The sequence below is a fragment of the Callionymus lyra genome, chromosome 7 (assembly GCF_982586985.1).
Source record: "Callionymus lyra chromosome 7, fCalLyr1.hap1.1, whole genome shotgun sequence".
Classification (NCBI taxonomy): Eukaryota; Metazoa; Chordata; class Actinopteri; order Syngnathiformes; family Callionymidae; genus Callionymus; species Callionymus lyra.
This window is the reverse complement of record NC_141824.1, coordinates 26,284,795-26,303,166: the sequence shown is the minus strand read 5'-3', so window position 1 is coordinate 26,303,166 and position 18,372 is coordinate 26,284,795. Positions and strand designations below refer to the sequence as shown.

At 40.2% G+C, this 18,372-nt stretch overlaps 1 protein-coding gene across 1 annotated transcript in view; it reads left to right on the top strand.

Moving 5' to 3' along the window:
* Window positions 1–7,355: 7,355 nt before the first annotated feature.
* frem2b (FRAS1 related extracellular matrix 2b) overlaps window positions 7,356–18,372 on the top strand; it is a 100,928-nt gene continuing 89,911 nt past the window's right edge. Inside the window, exons 1-2 of the mRNA XM_087796454.1 lie at window positions 7,356–12,437; window positions 13,811–13,900. Coding sequence (XP_087652580.1) covers window positions 7,430–12,437; window positions 13,811–13,900 — 5,098 coding nt within the window. The 5' untranslated portion in view covers window positions 7,356–7,429. The remainder of the gene's footprint in view (window positions 12,438–13,810; window positions 13,901–18,372) is intronic.

The window sequence follows — 18,372 nt, the reverse complement described above, 5'->3', positions numbered from 1 at the left end:
GTGGCCTGAAGGGAATAACCTTCGACTGAAATAGTTGTGATAATTCCTGTCACTTTGGCAACACAATTACAAACAGGGAAGACATCTTTAAATGACATCGCATCTATTCGCATCCAACCAATGGAATCAATTTTAAAACACATTTCTTCATGAACTAGTCTGGCTCAAGCTTTACGCACTGACCGTAGCTCCTACTAAACCTCATCATCCCTGCATTATAGAGCCTTGATCCTGTCACATCGGAGAGCTGAAGGCGCCTCACATGATGTATACCTCCAGTAATACCATAATAACAATGGTGTCGATGATAGCGGGGAATGTGTGCCTCCCATTGTTCACTCTTGTTTCTCGGTGTAGTAATAAAAGAGGAGGCATTCAGCCTCCAGGAGAATAGATGGTATCCACTGGTAAACAAACAGCAACATAAGGTATTTATCGATTTAAAGTAAATATGCAGTTGTGGTTGTGACAGGAATATAGCACAAAATATGGAGCCTTGGAAAAGTGGACTTCAAACTGAAATATTGAAGATATATGAATTCTTTGATTCTCTTTTTGTTTTTTTTTATGTTTATTAAGCACAACGGTGCACATTTAAAAACCACATTATTGATAGTGCAGTGGGATGGTCCGGCGAGAGATTTTCCAAGGATTTATTTGGTCTCTTTTGACCTTTTTACTAACAACAATTCTGCAAGGAAATATGGGCAGACATGCAATCACCATCTAAATTTAGTATCTTCCGGATGCCGGCTGACTTTAACTGTAACCCCTAACAACAGTGAATCATCCATGTTTAGCTCTCAAAACTCCAGCATATCAGCATGTCATTTTTAAGATGTCAGGTAAGGACAAACACTTTTCTCTTACATAAGGATTTTATATCAGCAGGAAGGACACACAGAGAGTTGCTTTTGTATCATTGTACCCAACAAATCCATCCACCATCAGAGACAAGAAAACCCGCCTAAAATACAAATATAATTATCATTGATGATTTGCAATGACTTTAATTGATGGAAAACTTCACTTCAGAAGGTAAAGTCAAGCTTACAAAAGATCTAACTGTTCCGCTTTCTCTTTGGCTTCTTGATTTTAGGTGCAAAGGTTAATCTCTCCAGCTTCACCTTCCTGAGCTAGCTTTAACCAAAGGATACAAGTATTCATTCCTATCCTTCAGTGTGCTTGGAAATCGCCAAAGGATTTGAGAAAAGTCTTAAGATATGCCAAGATAAAGTCTTAAGATATGCCTGGAATAGGTGCTTCCAAGGGAAACACCTGTTCTAATACAGGTTTGTGGAAGAACTTCCAAACAAGTCACTATTTCTGGATGATGTCAGGCATTACAAGTAGCATTCATCCATCAAACTGAAAAGTTCTCTAGACCTCATTTCTGAAGTTGAGCAAGTTTTATTGCTTTTCATTTAGACCGGATTAGACGCACGTCTGTTAGTCTCAAGGGCAAAACAATGTCTTCATTAAAGGAGCACATGTGGAAGTAAGAGCGAAGAAAACCAATCGTAGAAAGAGCAATTTATGTTATAGCAAACAAGAACTAGATAAATTGCACTTCTGAATTAATATTTGCTTCCAATTAAATTCCGAAAATATTGAGAGAAGTGAACAGCTTCCAATTACTATAGATTAAGATTGTATATGCTTTTAAACTATTAACACAGATTTGTAAGTAAGTAAGTTTCGTTTGTAAATTGCTATTTATCAAAGGAAATGTTTGCTAATGAAGTATTCTGTTCAGGAGATACCAAGTGATGCTTATAGGGTCATGCTATAAAAAAACATCCTCAATTAGATAGTAAAAATGAGTCCTCTGTTAAGTCACTGAAGGTTTACAGAATCGAGTTTGACTCTTATATATAGAGCTAGAACATGTTCTAAGCTAAATCTAAAATTATATTCCTTTGATTCCCTATTAGTGTCGATAAACCAAAACATGGTTGTAATATAGGTTTAACGGGTCCTATCGCCCAAATAAGCAAATTAATAATATCAAATTCTTTAAGTACAGGCTGACTTGAGACTTTGGCCATTGCCAGGGTTTCATTGATCTTAATAAAACAAAAACAAAAATAATAATTGCATATGTTTTTAGGGAATTTGATTCCCCATTACCTACCTCACACTAAGTAACAATGAATACTATTAACCTCTGTATGTGTTTGGACTGATGGAGGAAACTGGAGTACCTTGAGTAAACCCACACAAATCCAGGGAGATACAAATACAAAACCAAAAGGCTATAAATTGCCTCAAGCTGGAACCAGCCCTCTTGATTTAAGGCGTTCTTGCTAACCACCACGACACCATGTGCTCTGGGAATAGTTCTGTTCATGGAATTTATGAATATTTTTAACTTAAATTAGAAATTTGAATTCAAAGGATATGTTCAGGGATAGTTCTCTGTGGAAATAATCTGTGTCCTTGGTAAGGAAGTGCTAAAAATGATAGATTTTATATTTACAATGACATTGAAACTCACATTGTGTTATTCACAACTGATCTACTGTATTAAGTTCTGATCCTTTTGAGTACATTGTGACACATTTTTTCACAGCATATGGAATGGACAAAAAAACACTCAAAAGTATTTGGTTAATTTCAAATCTGTCAGAGGCAGCAAAGGAAGCTCAAACCAAACGTCACTTCTGTTTTACCTTCTTTCCATCAAGGTTGGTCATGTTTAATAGATTTTAAATAAATACGATGTGACAGAATATCATCAAACTTACCTCAAAAGCAAGCCTGGCAGGTTGGATATTAACCAATTCCCTCTTGCACTGATGCCTGTCAGAAATCATAATTCATCATCTTTTTCATTTTCTCTCTGTAACTGGGAGCTGTCGAGGCCTTGGGGGGGGGTTTGCCTTTGCAGTTTACTTGGACGACACTTATAATTGCCTCATGTCAACAGAGTCCAGAGGAGCTATGATGTTTATTGTGGCAGTAACCGTGTACCAATTTCAACACATGCCACCTGTGAGACATCAAAGTAGGGCTATTGGAACGTGTGGATACATTAGTGTCCTCGAGAGTTGCAGCCTGGAATGGAAAATATCTGAAAAGAGGTCAGGCGGGACTTGGTATTGTTGAAAGGGATCTGTGCTTGGCCAGATAAAGCTTATGAGGTGTCAATGAACATTAGCGCAGCAGCATACGGGCGTGTGTACATCGTCACAAGGTTATTCCATATTAAATATGTACCATTATTACAGGCTCGCCATAAATAAAACAAACAACTGAAATATAAGCCAGAAAGCAAACGTTGGAAGGGATGGTTAGGGATAAAAGTGATTTTACACAGTGAGAGCATTTTTTATTAGGCTATTAGGTATTTTGTGTTATTTTTATTATTTATATAGTACCAAAAATAATAAAATATTACTGCATGTGAAAACATCAAATGTATAGTATATATTGGAGCCTAAAAATGTATTCCTTTAGAATATGTTTTGTAAACTGATTCTATGTCTTTGTAAACAACAGATCGAAGCTGTAAGGAACAAAATACATTTTCCATTTAATTATGTTTAAATTTCACATTTTTAAAACTGTTATCACATGTTCAGCATATATATGCTATATATATATATAGACAATAGAAATAAATAATAATAAAAAATAAATGTAATTGCCAAAATAAATGATTTTATATTTATTGATATTTAATGATTTGTTTTGACATTATGAATAGCATTGATATACGCTTTTCTACTATGGTTGTCAATAAAGATACACACTAAAATACTCGAACAACTTTTTTCATAACAATGATTTATGTTCATCTATTCATTACAAGGACCTAATGAATTTTCATAAGATGCTAATTAATGAAAATAGGTTTAAAATCGTTTTAGCATCATTATGGAGTTCATTATTAACAAGTTGTGTAATCATTTGTTAAATAATTAATAAATGAAAAAATAATCATGGAAAATGGGGAAGTAAGCCCTATAGCTGTCGAAAATGACAATAAGAATTTAAAAACAACAACATATATTGGTACTAAGAGAAGGGATTTTGGTTAGTTGTCAGAAACAATTCTACAGGATAATTGTTACTGTTTGCCTGTTACTTCAGAGAGACTTACAAATGCAGGAAAAGAGCTGGACGTGGCCCACTTTGACACTTCAGATGCACTTCTTCCTTTATCACCCTTTTATATTGACCACTCTTGCTTCAAATGTACAAGCTCAGCCTGAAATCCTCGCAATTTCGCACATCCTTGATCATCAGTACTATCAACTGCTTTTAACTTCACTACAAAATGTACCGTAGCTATCTTAAAACGATTGAGCAAGTAAGAGAAGTGCTGCGCTACAGTAAAGTGCTACTGTTGTGTTCACAGCACACATACCAGCCTGAATGTCCTAATGTTTCGTGAGCCCGAACAGTCTGAGAGCCGTGCACAGATGTCTTTTATCCGCTCCCAAGGCTTTCTTAAAAAGAAAGGTAACAGGGCTTCAGAAGCGAGAACAACCAAGTCATGGCAGAGGCTCCTGGACGGAATTGGGTCAGCAGATCCACTGTCCTCCTAGTCGTGTTCCCACAGTTACACTTGTTATCTTATTGAATTATTTGATTTGACTCATAATAAGACATAATGTTGAAAACCAATTTAAAAACGGTTTCACGTCAGTAAAACCCTTCCTCTATTAGGAAACGTCTTCAGCTCAGATGGTACATTTCATAAATAATCGACCATACTTCAGTAATGATACTTGAGATGAGATCACACTCTGCCGATAATTGCGTCACTTGACCTACTCTGAAGTTTTGAAACAAATCTGTGAGGCCGTCCTCCAATTCAATCAAGTCTGGTTCTGTGGGAGAGAGCCTCTGTGAGATGTCGCATCAAGCCCGGGCTTGTCAGGGGGAGAATTTTCTTCTGCTTCAGGGGGGAAAAGTGTCTGACACGTGTGATGAGACTATGAATTGACCCATTTCCAGTCGGGGCGTCAACCTCTGGATGCTGATTGAAGACGGGATTGCGGAGGTTTGGCAGTTTAACACGACAAGCAGTTCTCTGCTCAATTAGCTTTTCAGTTTTATAAATAATACATAATACATCAGCATAAAAGGCCGCCAATGATTGTGAAGTAATTCACTGCATTTGTTGAGCCATCAAAGAACCAATCCAATAAAATTCCTCCCCCATCCATCACAAACAAAAGCATGTCCGAGACAAAACTTGCAATTTGTGCAGGACATTTATATTCTAAAAATATTTATCAGCTAACGGTACATTTTAATTACCTAAGGCATGTCCAATTAAAGGGAATTGAAAAACTTTTTCACTAAGAAAACCATTCAATAGATTAACCTAGCAGATTGATCGAGTGCCCCCATTTTTCCCTGTACATTTTGGTGCACAAAAAAACAGGAGTAGTTCTGCATACAGTCGAAAATGGAAAGTAGATTTCGGTGAAAATTAAAAATGTATTGGATTTTATCCACAAGGCTGTGCTGCTAGCCATAAAAAAACACATCTATACATTATTTTTATCACATCAAATAGAATTATACTAATGTAACAAAGTCATATTTTCTGAAAAACGTCTTCATTTGAAATATGTTAGTCGGAGATTCAGGTGCTTCTTTTTTTCAACAGCCTTTGGAGACAAATAGCAGAAGTTTGCGAATGGAAAATTTGTTGTTGTTTCCTGAACATCTTAGAATAAAAATGTGATGTTTAGAATTCAACTGAACATAAGAAGCAGGGGGTGGTTCATTCTCCACTGGTAAAAATAAGATCCCGCGGATACATATTTAATAACAAGAGAGCATGAAATTGTTTTAACAAACACATTCTTCTTGTTCTTTTTCAAGAAGTCATTATTTCGGCGGGACCTTCTTTTGTGTGTCAGGAAATTTGCACAAACAACACATGCAATTTTGTGAAAACAGTTGTTGTGCGTGCTCCTGTGGTGGGGAAGCAGTTCTCAGCTGGGATGCAGCAGAACACAGAGAAGAAGCCGTCCTCATCTGTCTCTGAGTGGGATGCTACCTGACAACTAATATTAGCCGGGCAGAGACAGACGATGACAGTCTCTTCACTCAACATGAGAGACAAAGCAGGAGGCAGTGAGCTACTTCAGGACGACGGCGGAATCGTGTCCGGTTATACATCATTTCAGGACAGTTTATTATTGTTACTCTACTTATAGTTCTCACAAAATGAGAAATAAATAAATAAATAAATAAAAAAAGGAAAAAAACACGAAGCATCAACCACACATTCACATGTACATTAACAGTTTGTCATAAAACATTTAAAAAGTGTTTTAACTCTACTTTGTCTCTCATTCCTCCTCTATGATTCTTACATGAATTAAATTATTGAATGAATGTAACAGAGCTCAGAAATATCCATTTTAAACTGTACAACTTTTGCTCAAATAGTTGTTAATAATTTCCTTTAAAGTATCAGAATTGTATAGTGAGTTAGTAATAAAAGAGACATACTTTACTTATGATCATTATTATAACTACGTTGATTTGTGAGAATGTTTTCAATATAATGGTAAGAATTAAAATAAAAATCAAGATTTCATATGTGCTCCATGTTGTTATTTAGCTGCTAATGTATGAAAATATAATTTAAATTATTGAATGAATGTAACATTTTAAATGGTACAACTTTTGCTCAATTAGTTGTTTGTAATTTCCTTTAAAGTATCAGAATTGTATAGTGAGTTAGTAATAAAAGAGACATACTTTACTTATGATCATTATTATAACTACGTTGATTTGTGAGAATCTTTTCAATATAATAGTAAGAATTAAAATAAATGAATAACAAGATTTCATATGTGCTCCATGTTGTTATTTATCTGCTAATGTATGAAAATATAATTTAAATTAATGGAAACAAGTTTCGAAATTTGCCAAAAGAGGGAGACAAAGCTTTTCTCTTTTCGTGTGTTGAAAGGACAGAGCGCTCAAAAAAGGGAAAATAAACACAAGTTGAACAAAAACTTGTTTGGTTATAAGAGTTATTGACTATTATTAATTATTATTTTAGAAATTATCCATAATAATCCATTAAGCGCCATTACTTGAATAGATATTGAAAAATATAGATACACTTCATGATCTATGTTGCGTTACATTATTTCAATTCTTTAATCATTCTAACCATTTTATTTGCTATAAACGCGATACGGACTAAGTGTGATTGACAAGTAGGCTCCGCCAATGAGAGCGTCCTTTGCGTCGTCTTCCGCCAATCGCGGCGGAGCAGGGGCGGGGTCCTGTTCACTCCATCACGGCAAGAGTATGAAGTTTGTCTCGTCAGTGGACAGCTGCTGCTGGAGACGATGGTGCAGCTTCGTGCCAGCGGGCGCGCAACATTCTTCAACTCCGCTTCCTTCACCTGCAACTTTCGTTAGTTCCCTTCGAGAAGACGCTACAAATGGCTCGGATGGTCTCGCCTCCGCACCTGCACAGGACCGCCTGGATCCTCCTCGCGCTGGTTGCGATGAGTGATGCCTTCACGCAGGGGTTTGACAGCTACGGGCTTTCATACGCGCTGAGGTCGGAGCTCTCCGAGGACACCATCCTGGTCGCCAACAATGGGATCCGCGTGCCTTTTGGAAGATCCGCGTCCATCGATCCCATCAACGACCTGGTCATCCAAGTTCAGCCGGGGGACCGGTGCAGCATCACGGTCCTGGACAACGACCCGCTCTCCCAGCGACCCGGGTCCCTGTCGCCCAAAAAGTTTCCGTGCGAATTTGGACCCAACGACGTGAAGTATTCCCACTTCGGCTCCAGGAGCCCGCCGAGGGATCGGGTGAAACTCCAACTCAGGTACGACACTCAGACGGACACCATCATCATACCGTTCATGATGGAGGTGGAGGTGGTCTTCACGCAGCTGGAGGTCTTGACCAAGAACATGCCGCTCGCTGTAGACAGACTGCTGGGCACAAGCCCTCCTATTGATAGACGGATTTTGGAATTTACCTATGATAGAAGCGTGCAGGAATGCAAAATCGCCTCCTTATCTAGCAGCAGCTCGTTGCCCAGGTATGGCAAACTGGTGGATGAGAGCCGACTGGGAACAATGGTGGACTGTGACTCGTTTATTAAAATGAATATTCGCTATCAGCACACTTTTGCTTTGAAGTCGCCCAACAGGGATTACATCCCCATGTTCTTAGAGTTGCATGATAAAGAGGGAAACTTGCTCAAGCAGGAATTCTTCCAGATTTTAGCCAGGATCAGAGAGGGAGAGGAAAACACTGCCCCGAAGCCCAGTTTCGTAGCCATGATGATGATGGAAGTGGACCAGTTTGTGATGACGGCCATCACCACCGACATGCTGGCGGCGGAGGACGTGGAGTCGGATCCAGATGAGCTCATTTTCAACATCACCTCCCCCATGTCCTACGAGGAGGGTTACATCGTGAGCACGGATGATAGAAACCTGCCAATAACCTCCTTCCATCAAGGAGACCTCAAAGACTTGAAAATTGTCTACAAGCCCCCTGCTGTGGATTCAGACACTGAGCGGATTTTCCAGATTGAGTTTGAGGTTGTGGACACCGAGGGGGCCGTGTCCGACCCCTTCGCTTTCATGGTAGTTGTTAAGCCGATGAACACTTTAGCCCCCGTGGTGACTAAAAATACAGGGCAGCTATTATACGAAGGTCAATCCAGGCCACTGTCTAGCTCCCAAAATTTGGAAATCAGCGACGAGGATAATCTGGACAAGGTGAGAATCACTGTCATCAACGGCCTCCGGCACGGAGACCTGACTGTTCTTGGCTCCAGGAGGAAATTTTTCACCCCTGCAGACCTAAACACAGGAGGAGTCGTTTATCAACACGATGGAAGTGACACATACAGCGATAATATTATTTTCAGAATGACAGATGGCTCTCACGAAGTGGAATTTCTCTTTCCGATAACAGTAGTGCCAATGGATGATGAGCCGCCCATAATCAACGCCAACACTGGTTTAGTTTTATTCAAAAACCAGATGATGCCAATCTCCTCACTTACTCTAAGCGCGGCTGATATTGATTCAGAAGATTCCACGATAAAATTCACAATACAGCCTCCTTTTTCTACCATCGGAAAGGTGCTGCTGCGTCAGTCTGAGGCCCCCGAGGACCCATCGACCTGGAAGTTTAACACAGAGGATGAAGTGTATGAGAAAGTGGTGACAGAGTGGCTGCAGCAAGATATTATTGACGGCAAACTGTTTTACAAACATGTCGGACCGCACAGCAGCGGCGCCGTCATTGATCAGTTTGTGTTTAGAGTTCAGGACGATAATGACCCGCCGAACCAATCGGGCGAGAGCTCGTTTATCATCAAGATTCTGCCCATCGACGACCTACCGCCCGAGCTGTACCCTGAAACCACTTTACAAATGACTGTTCACGAATATCAGCTTACCTACTTCAGAAAGAAATTCCTCCGCTACACTGACCTGGATTCGGAAGACAGGGATTTAAAGTACACTGTGGTTCAACCCCCGACTGACACAGATGAGAACAACCCTGTCGTGCTGGGAGTGCTGGTTCTGACTGAAAATCCAAACACTGAGGTTCATACTTTCACCCAGGCGCAGATAAACCACCATAAAATATCATTCAAACCTCCTGATTTGGAATTAGGAATCACAAGTCATGTTCTGCAGTTTAAATACAGAGTAGAAGACGCATCTGGGAACAGAGCTGACGGTGTCTTTACCATAATCCTGAAGCCTGTGAACAACAAGCCGCCTCAAATCACCAACTCTGGTTTCACTGTGTTTGAGCGAGGCACACATGTCGTCACACCGGCAGAGCTACACACCACAGACACCGACACTGACAGCAAACAGATTTCCTTCACTGTAACTCAGCCTCCTGTGCATGGCAGAGTTCAGCTCGCATTCACTGACATGTCAAGAGGAGACGCCTTCAGTCTTGATGATATCGAAAGCAATAGAATCTCGTACGTCCACGACGGGGACGAGTCCACGTCAGATACAATACAGATAGACGTCAGCGACGGCGTCCACTTAGTCCCGATTGTTGTCAGAATTAGCGTCAAACCCGTTGATGATGAGATTCCAACCATCGCACTGCCAGCTGGCACCATCGGCTCCTATATAGACGTCCTGGAAAATGGGGCGACTGAAATAACGAGCAACGTTATCCAGGGCAGAGACGAGGACACGGATGACCTGAGATTGACCTTTATTGTGGAAGACGCGCCGTCGTTAGGGGAACTCCTGGTGAAAGGTGTGCCCTCGGATTTGTTTACCCAAGCCGACGTCATCAACGGGCACGTCGTGTACGCGCACACCAGCGGGGAAATCGGCGTCACGACGAGGGACGACGTTTTTAATCTCACCCTGACCGACATGTCGGATGAGTGGACGGTTGGAGGGAATAAGATCACAGGGGTCAGAGTTCACGTCACAATTCTTCCCCTGGACAGCCAGGCTCCAGAGGTATTTGTAGGCCCTCAGTTCACAGTCCCGGAGGGCGAGAAGAGTGCCATTCAGATTCGCCACATAAGTGCAAATGATATGGACACCCCCTATGAGGACCTGCTTTGCACAATTATCGTTCAGCCGACGTCGGGTTATGTGGAAAATATCTCACCTGCGCCGGGATCAGAGAAATCCAGATCTGGAACAGCTATTAGTGCTTTCACCATCAAGGACATCAGACTAAATCACATTTATTATGTTCAAAGCATCCACAAAGGCGTGGAGCCAGTGGAGGACAGGTTTACATTCAGATGCTCTGACGGCATCAATTTCTCTGAAAGGCACTTTTTTCCCATCTCCATAATCCCCTTTAATGATGAGAAACCTGAGATTTACATGAGAGAGTTTGTGGTTATGGAGGGCATGAACATAGTCATTGACACTCCTATTTTAAACGGCGCCGATGCAGATCTCCCGGCAGATCATCTCTCTTTTATTATCACTAAGCCTCCGAGGCATGGATTTATCCTCAATCAGCTCACGACGGGCACCGTCCAGGTCGCAAACTTCACCTTGGATCAGATCCGGGAGGCTTCCAGCATTGTGTACGAACACGATGACTCAGAGACCACAGAGGACAGCTTTGATATCGTCCTCACAGATGGAAAGTTCAGTGTGGAGAAAACAGTGATTGTTATGATCATACCTGTGGACGACGAAACCCCGAGGATGGCAATCAATGACGGCCTTGACATTGAGGTGGGCGAAGTGAAAGTGATAAGCGGCAACACCTTAAAAGCGACCGATCTGGACTCGGAAGACAGCCTGCTAACTTATATCATCCGCTACGGACCGGGTCAAGGGTATTTGCAGAAAACAACACCTACAGGGTCGCTGCAAAATATAACCGTCGGCATGAATTTCACGCAGCAGGAAGTTGACCAGGGTTGGATCATGTACATACACAACGGACAAGAAGGCGTCCGTGACCTCGTCAAATTCGACGTGACAGATGGAATAAACCCGCTGATCGATAGATACTTTTATGTCACCGTGGACGGGATTGATATGGTTTTCCCAGATGTCATTAGCAAAGGGGTGTCTCTCAAAGAAGGAGGCCGCGTGACCCTGACGACAGATCTGCTCAGCACCAGCGATCTGAACAGCCCCGATGAACACTTGGTATTTACTATCACACGAGCGCCCATGAGAGGACACCTGGAGTGCACAGACACCCCCGGGATGCCCATTTCCTCCTTCTCGCAGCTCAAGCTGGCAGGCAACAAAATATACTACATACACACGGCAGACGACGAAGCCAAGATGGATAGCTTTGAGTTCGAAGTGACTGACGGTTACAACCCAGTTTTCCGCACCTTCCGCATCTCCATCGCCGGCGTGGACAATAAAAAGCCGGTGGTGACGGTGCACGGCCTGGTGGTGACGGAGGGGGAAAACAAGCTCATCACGCCTTTTGAGCTAACAGTTGAAGACAGAGACACCGTTGACCGCCTCCTGAAGTTCACGGTCACTCAAATTCCTGTTCATGGTCGCCTGCTCTTTAACAACACCCGGCCTGTCACCTCCTTCACAAAGCAGGATCTCAACGAGAACTTGATAAGCTACAGGCACGACGGCACCGAGAGCCCCGAGGACACGTTCTCCTTCACCGTCACCGACGGAACACACACCGACTTTTACGTCTTCCCAAACACGGTGTTTGAGACCCGGAGGCCTCAAGTGATGAAGATTACCGTTCTCTCGCTGGACGATGGAGTGCCACAGATAGTCGTGAACAAGGGCGCCCCGACGCTGAAGGTGCTAGAAACAGGACACCTCGGGTTCGTGATCACCAGCAAGACCCTTAAAGCAGAGGACAGGGACAGCATCCAGGGATCCGTAATCTTCAGGATCACCGTGGCTCCGGTGCACGGCTACCTGATCAACCTGGGCCGAGGAAATGCAACAATCAGCACCTTCACACAAGGTAAGAGTGCAGCAGGATTTCTATCAGCAATATTGTCTGAGTCGTTTAAATTAATGTGCTGCGGAGATTTGCACATCTCAGCACTATTGGAGACACAGTCGTTTTATATTTACGCTACTTGCTAAATTTACTCTCCTCTGGTTCTTGAGAAATGCTCACTTCAACCATAAATGTTTTTATTTTCACAGGAGGCTGATCATTTATAGAAATGAAATATGCCAGCGCCCCAGGCTAGCAAGAGCTCGGTTGATATATTTCTCTTTGAGGGATAAATGATTTGTTCGTTATCAGAGCAATATTTTCTTACAGAAGTAGCAGGGTCATTCTACAAAACTGTGGCCATTTCTAGTTGAATATAAAAAAGGCATTTTCTTATACGTTCACATTATTTATGACATGCTGAAAATGTTCCTAACCTCAGGCATGAATCCGTATTAATAACATCCTTTTTACTGTGACCCAGGTGTGCAATGAATCCATCTTAACCACCCTGTAGCAGACGAGATGCACTTTTGAGACGTTATTCCTAAATTTATTATTTTTTTAAGAAGTGTCATAAAAATGTCCTCGGTATGAATTTCAACTCACTGAGTGCAGCTACCACTAGCAAGCTCACACGCTTATTCAGTTTAAAGGTTATTACAAGTAACATTGTGATGAAAACAAGTTTATTGTATTTGGGGATAACTACTATGTGGTGAATAGGTAAAGTTATCCAACCATGATCGAATTAATCATCAAATGGCGTTGAAACTTACCTACTTGAGACCTTACCTTGCTTTAGGAGTCATATCATGTCCAAAATGAATCTATCACATCTCCAGCATCGATATAATGTCAGCGTCCTCTCATATACCGAGATGGTGGGAGAGACTCCTGAGGCCTGCTCAATATTTCAAGAAAACACACAAGAGTAAACAGACAGTAAATAAAGATACAATCTCGTGGGCATGTGAAAAATTGTGGCACTTTAATGCATGAACTTCTCCAAAGGGAGGAGATTTGATATTAAACATTGACAACAGCGAGGACATTAAACTTCACGATCTCTCCGATCGAAGCGCCTGAAAAAGTGTTTGGCAACATGCTATCAGGATGACAAAACGGACACTCGAGAAGGAGCCCTGAGAATAAAGCAATACTTTATGTTCAGTGTCATTCCTGAGTCAAACAGATTTACAGCTGGTGCTAGCAGGAGCGTTTCCTTCATATCCTCCAGCACAATGCGGCACATGGGTTGCTCTTCATACGTCTCTCAAACTAACACTTAAAAATTCCTTGACATCAATGCAAGTTTCCAAGGTTAATTACAAACAAATGAACATGTGATCTGTGTAAAGTACAAAATTGATGCAAACGCCTTTTTGTTACAGCGGATATCGACGATATGAACGTCTGCTACATCTTGAAAAACGATGCTAACGCTACAAGTGACCTCTTCCACTTCTCCATTGAGGACAGCGGTAAGTCAGTTTTAAGTTACTGTTGATTTGAATGTGCGTTTTATTTTCATGTTTAACATCATCTGAGCTTGACAGAATTATAAAGGAGTTTCCTGGTAATAGCTAGCATCAGCAGCTAATGCTATATTGTCAGTGGTTGGTTGTTTAAACTCATTGGGAGTAGACTCAGAATTATATTTTACATAATTTTTTTTTTTTTTTTAAGTGAGCAGCATTGAATCCACAAATTTGTCAAAGAGTTTTCTAAAACCACATATTTAAGGTCTCGGGTTTGCTTTTGTCTTGACAGTATTAGTTTTCAGCTTTTCTACATCCCACGCAAAAATGGGGTCGAAGCAAAATGAACGCGATTCTTTTTCTACCTCTTTTAATGATAAACATGACAGAAACGTTGACACTCATCCATACAGTTCACTCCAGAGAGATCAATTGACCGTGGAAAATGTCATGGAAATCAATTCCAATATGAAGCTAATGTCGATGCTAATGTAAATAATGGTTATCTGATGATAACCACTATTGATTATTTGATTCAAAATCCGTCACCTCTTAAAAAATATATATGACATTTAAATTATGAATAGAAAAAAAATCACGGTAAAACTAACCTTCAATAAATGCAACTTAACCAAACAAACAAACATAATCGCATTGTTAAATAAATACATACATTTCTCAATTAAGGACCATCATGAGGTTGTGTATTTTATGTTTTGTAAATTTAAATTACAGCCTCTATAAGGTGAACATCTTTTGAGACTAAAATGTATAAAAAGTATTCTTGAGTCAACTACAATGGTTTGGCAAATGAGTTTGACTAAGAAAAAGTGTTGTTTATTCTTAAACGGCAACTAATATGAAAACACAACTTTCCTGACTCACTTACATGATTCAAATGTTGAAGTCTTCCTCTCCAAGATGCAGTAAGTCTCTCATCATGACTATGTTTTGAAATGATTACTATAAAATTCCCCCCCTGTCTGGAATCTTGGTGAATGAGAGGTTGAGAGCAGAGTCCACATGAAGTCATAATAAGTCCAGCAAACTGTCATCATGCCCCACTTTATTTATACAACGAGTCCCTTGGAGGTGTAGACTTTCCGTATTAATGATGTGTTAAACCTCAATGCTTGACCTATCACAGCAGAGTGGGTGTGGTTATGGTAACAAGTGTTTACAGTGGGTGGGGCTTAAACACATTTTCCAATGTAAATATTTTAATTAAAATACAGTTTTGTACAGAAAAATACTGATGAGTACAATAGAGGTCCGACTTCAATTTAAGAGACACTTAAATTGACACATCACAATCAAACTCAAGCTCCATTGCTTAAAAAAAACGAAAATATTCAGATTTATAGTAGAATGAAACTATATTTGACTTGGATTCCTTGGACTCTGTCTTTGTGTCTTTTTGGTCTCCACACTGTCTTGTCCTGGTAGTGTGTTGTTCCAAGTATTTCCATGACAATTCATGAGATGTTAAAACGTATAATTGATAAATATATTTGTTTTATACTGTGGTAGAGTTTGATAGCTACTGTAATGTGGTCCACAAAGAGTTACGAAGGGGTATTTCAGGTCCTTCAGTTTGACTAATGGTTGAATGCATTTTGTGTAAGAACCTACACTTCCATGTGCCGGATCACAAGCAGGACCAAATAGCACCTCATCCATGACAGGACTCGGTTCCAAACAAAAAGGGCTGATTGAGCGAGTGAGCAATTAGCGCAACAATTACGTGGACTTCTTTCCAGCGCTGGGTCTGTAATCAGACGCCGCCTTCATGAATAATGTGGGCAATCACGCCCGTGTTGTTGATTAGCAAAATCACCGTCTCTGACAGTGGTGTCTCTTTGCCACGGTGATGAGGGGGCACAAAGGGCCTCTATAAATAGGGCCCCCCGTTCCCACAAGCTCCTTGACGGGGGCCCCTGAACACACATTCTCATCTCTGGTAATCTGCGGTTGAGTAAAAGACGAGTTACAGGTGGATTGAATATGGCCGTTTAAATGACTGATACGATTTCACCGGAGCAGAAGAGCACTTCTTTTTTCTCTCCCTCAACGACTGGTTAAGTTGAGGATTCATCTCTTTTGTCTTTCAAACCAACTTCACTTCTTCTTGTCAAAATGGGAAATCCGATTTGCATTCTCACACCTGCGTCTTTTTTTATGGCTTCCTAAATCGACAGAGTGGTTGGAAAAACAACATATGTTTAGATCGGACGGCTGTCTCTCTCATACATTCATCATTGTACCGTGATGTCTGGAACGAGTATCGCCGTTCAAAGTGGTGTTTAAAGTGCTTCAGAAGTTGATGGAGAGTCTTTTTTTTCCCGGTTGGCACGTTGAACACAAACTGCACTGCGGCTTGTTGGGGAGCCGCGGAAAATATTTTTTTAATAAGATTTAAGCGGCGCTGGTGGCTGCTTTAATTCCCCCGACAGAGCCTCCAGCTCTTTGAACAGTTGTGCTGGGGAGGAGCTGAGAGGTTCAAACTGGCTCACAGCTGCACTCTGTCATGTTCAGCAGTGGAAAACAGTCTCCTTCTCACTTCAGGTTCACTGGGAAAGTCACAGCAATCCTTGGGGTGAAAGGTTTCTCTTTTATATCCGCCAGTGTCCATTGTGATGCCTGGAATTTGTGTAAACAGCTGGAGCCCCCCACAAATGTGCATGTAGCTTGAATATTTTTTGCATACGATTGAATCGCTGAGCATCCACTGGGAGTTGAATAGACTATCTTGACATTTGTCGTGTGATATTTCAATCTTTGTTTCATCAATACAACACTTAACCTTTTTATTGCACCTCTCATTTAGTGAACAAACACGTCCTTCGATGAACAGAGAAGCTTTTAAAAAAATCTGCGTCATGCCTGTTTTTCAACCTGCAATATTTGATATGGAAAATAATGTTTTGGCAAGTCTTGTTAATGCCGGAAAGTGGTGAATAATATGACACAACAGAGAGACACGATCCTCTTATGACTTGCTGTGAACACAAAGCCTCAGCTTTCACCTGCCGTGACCTATTCTGTAGTTTCCACTGAATAGGTTTCACCTTAAATATGAATCATGAACAAAATCACAAGAATAGTACTTTTTTAAGTACAGTATTTAAAGGAGCTCCTTTTACTTCTACAATTTGTGTTTAGTTTTCCATCTTTTCTTCTTAATTTCAGTTTTTTCTCCTATGTTAATTTTTTTTAACAAAACAGTAAATTAAGTCTCTCTCTCTTGTCAACATTTTGCTGATACAATATTATTACAATTCAAAAAATAACATATATATTCACTACTATGTAATGCAAATAAATGTACTTTAATATGTATTGCTAAATATTTTTTTAAGCTGATAATAAAGAAAGTCATTATATTGTCACATAAATATTTTTTTTTTTTTTACAACTTTACACTTTTGCAGAATTTAAAAGAAGCGTAAATGTACAACAATTATGAAGAGAAAAAATAAAATAAAATAATTTAAAATACACAAAATACAAGTGTGTGATTGTATATAATGATCAATAGTATACAGTATACTACAAAGTAGTATTTAAATGATCTTTTAAGCTTTTTTTTTTAAAAAACCTTGTAAAGAAAATAACCTTTTGCTAAATGTGAGAAACTTTTTTACACTGTTTGTGTAAACACTGTGTTTTTTTTATGGCTTGAATAAAATATAAACTCGAAAAAATGTGAGAATTTAAATAACCCTAATCTTGTAAAAAAAATAATTAAAAACCTGACAGTTTCAGACAAATTAAAAAATGTGACTTTCACAGATTGATTAAAATAAGTTGTCGTATAAGTTCCCGAAAAATACATAATTTAAATAGCTCAGATTGTCGAGTGGTTGCCTGCAGTCCAAAAGGTTGCAGGTTCAATCCCAGCTCCAGACAAGCTTGTGTCGTTGTGTCCCTGAGCAAGACACTTCACCCTGATTGCTCCTGATGGTGAACTTGGCGCAAGTGTGCAGCCTACTCACATCAGTATGTGTGAATGGTTGAATTTCCCCTCGCGGGACTAATAAGGGATTCTAAAAAAAAACAAAAAAACAAAAAAACAAAACATTAAAACTTAAAAGGTACAAAAAAAATGTATTTTAAAAAAATAAAACGTAAATACCTACAAAACGGAGGAGTTGCATTAGCAGGATTTTCCCTGAGTGAATTCATTCTTGGTTATGTGTTTTTATTGTGCAAATTTGGAGAAAGTTTGTGGAGGTCGTATAGGTCAGGAACCCTTTTAAGAGCCGGCAGCTTCTGCCTGACTTAATAGCTGATTCATTGTTGTGCAACAACTCAAACCACTTTTACAGCTTGACATTGTTGAACTTAGAGGAGCTTGCAGGTCAGAAGTTTTGTTGTCTGATGTGTCTTCTTTGTTGACGTGTTCTTAGAGGGAACAGCAAACAACAGATCAAGGTTTTCATCTTTGTTTGGTGCCTTTATTTATGTGAAATTAC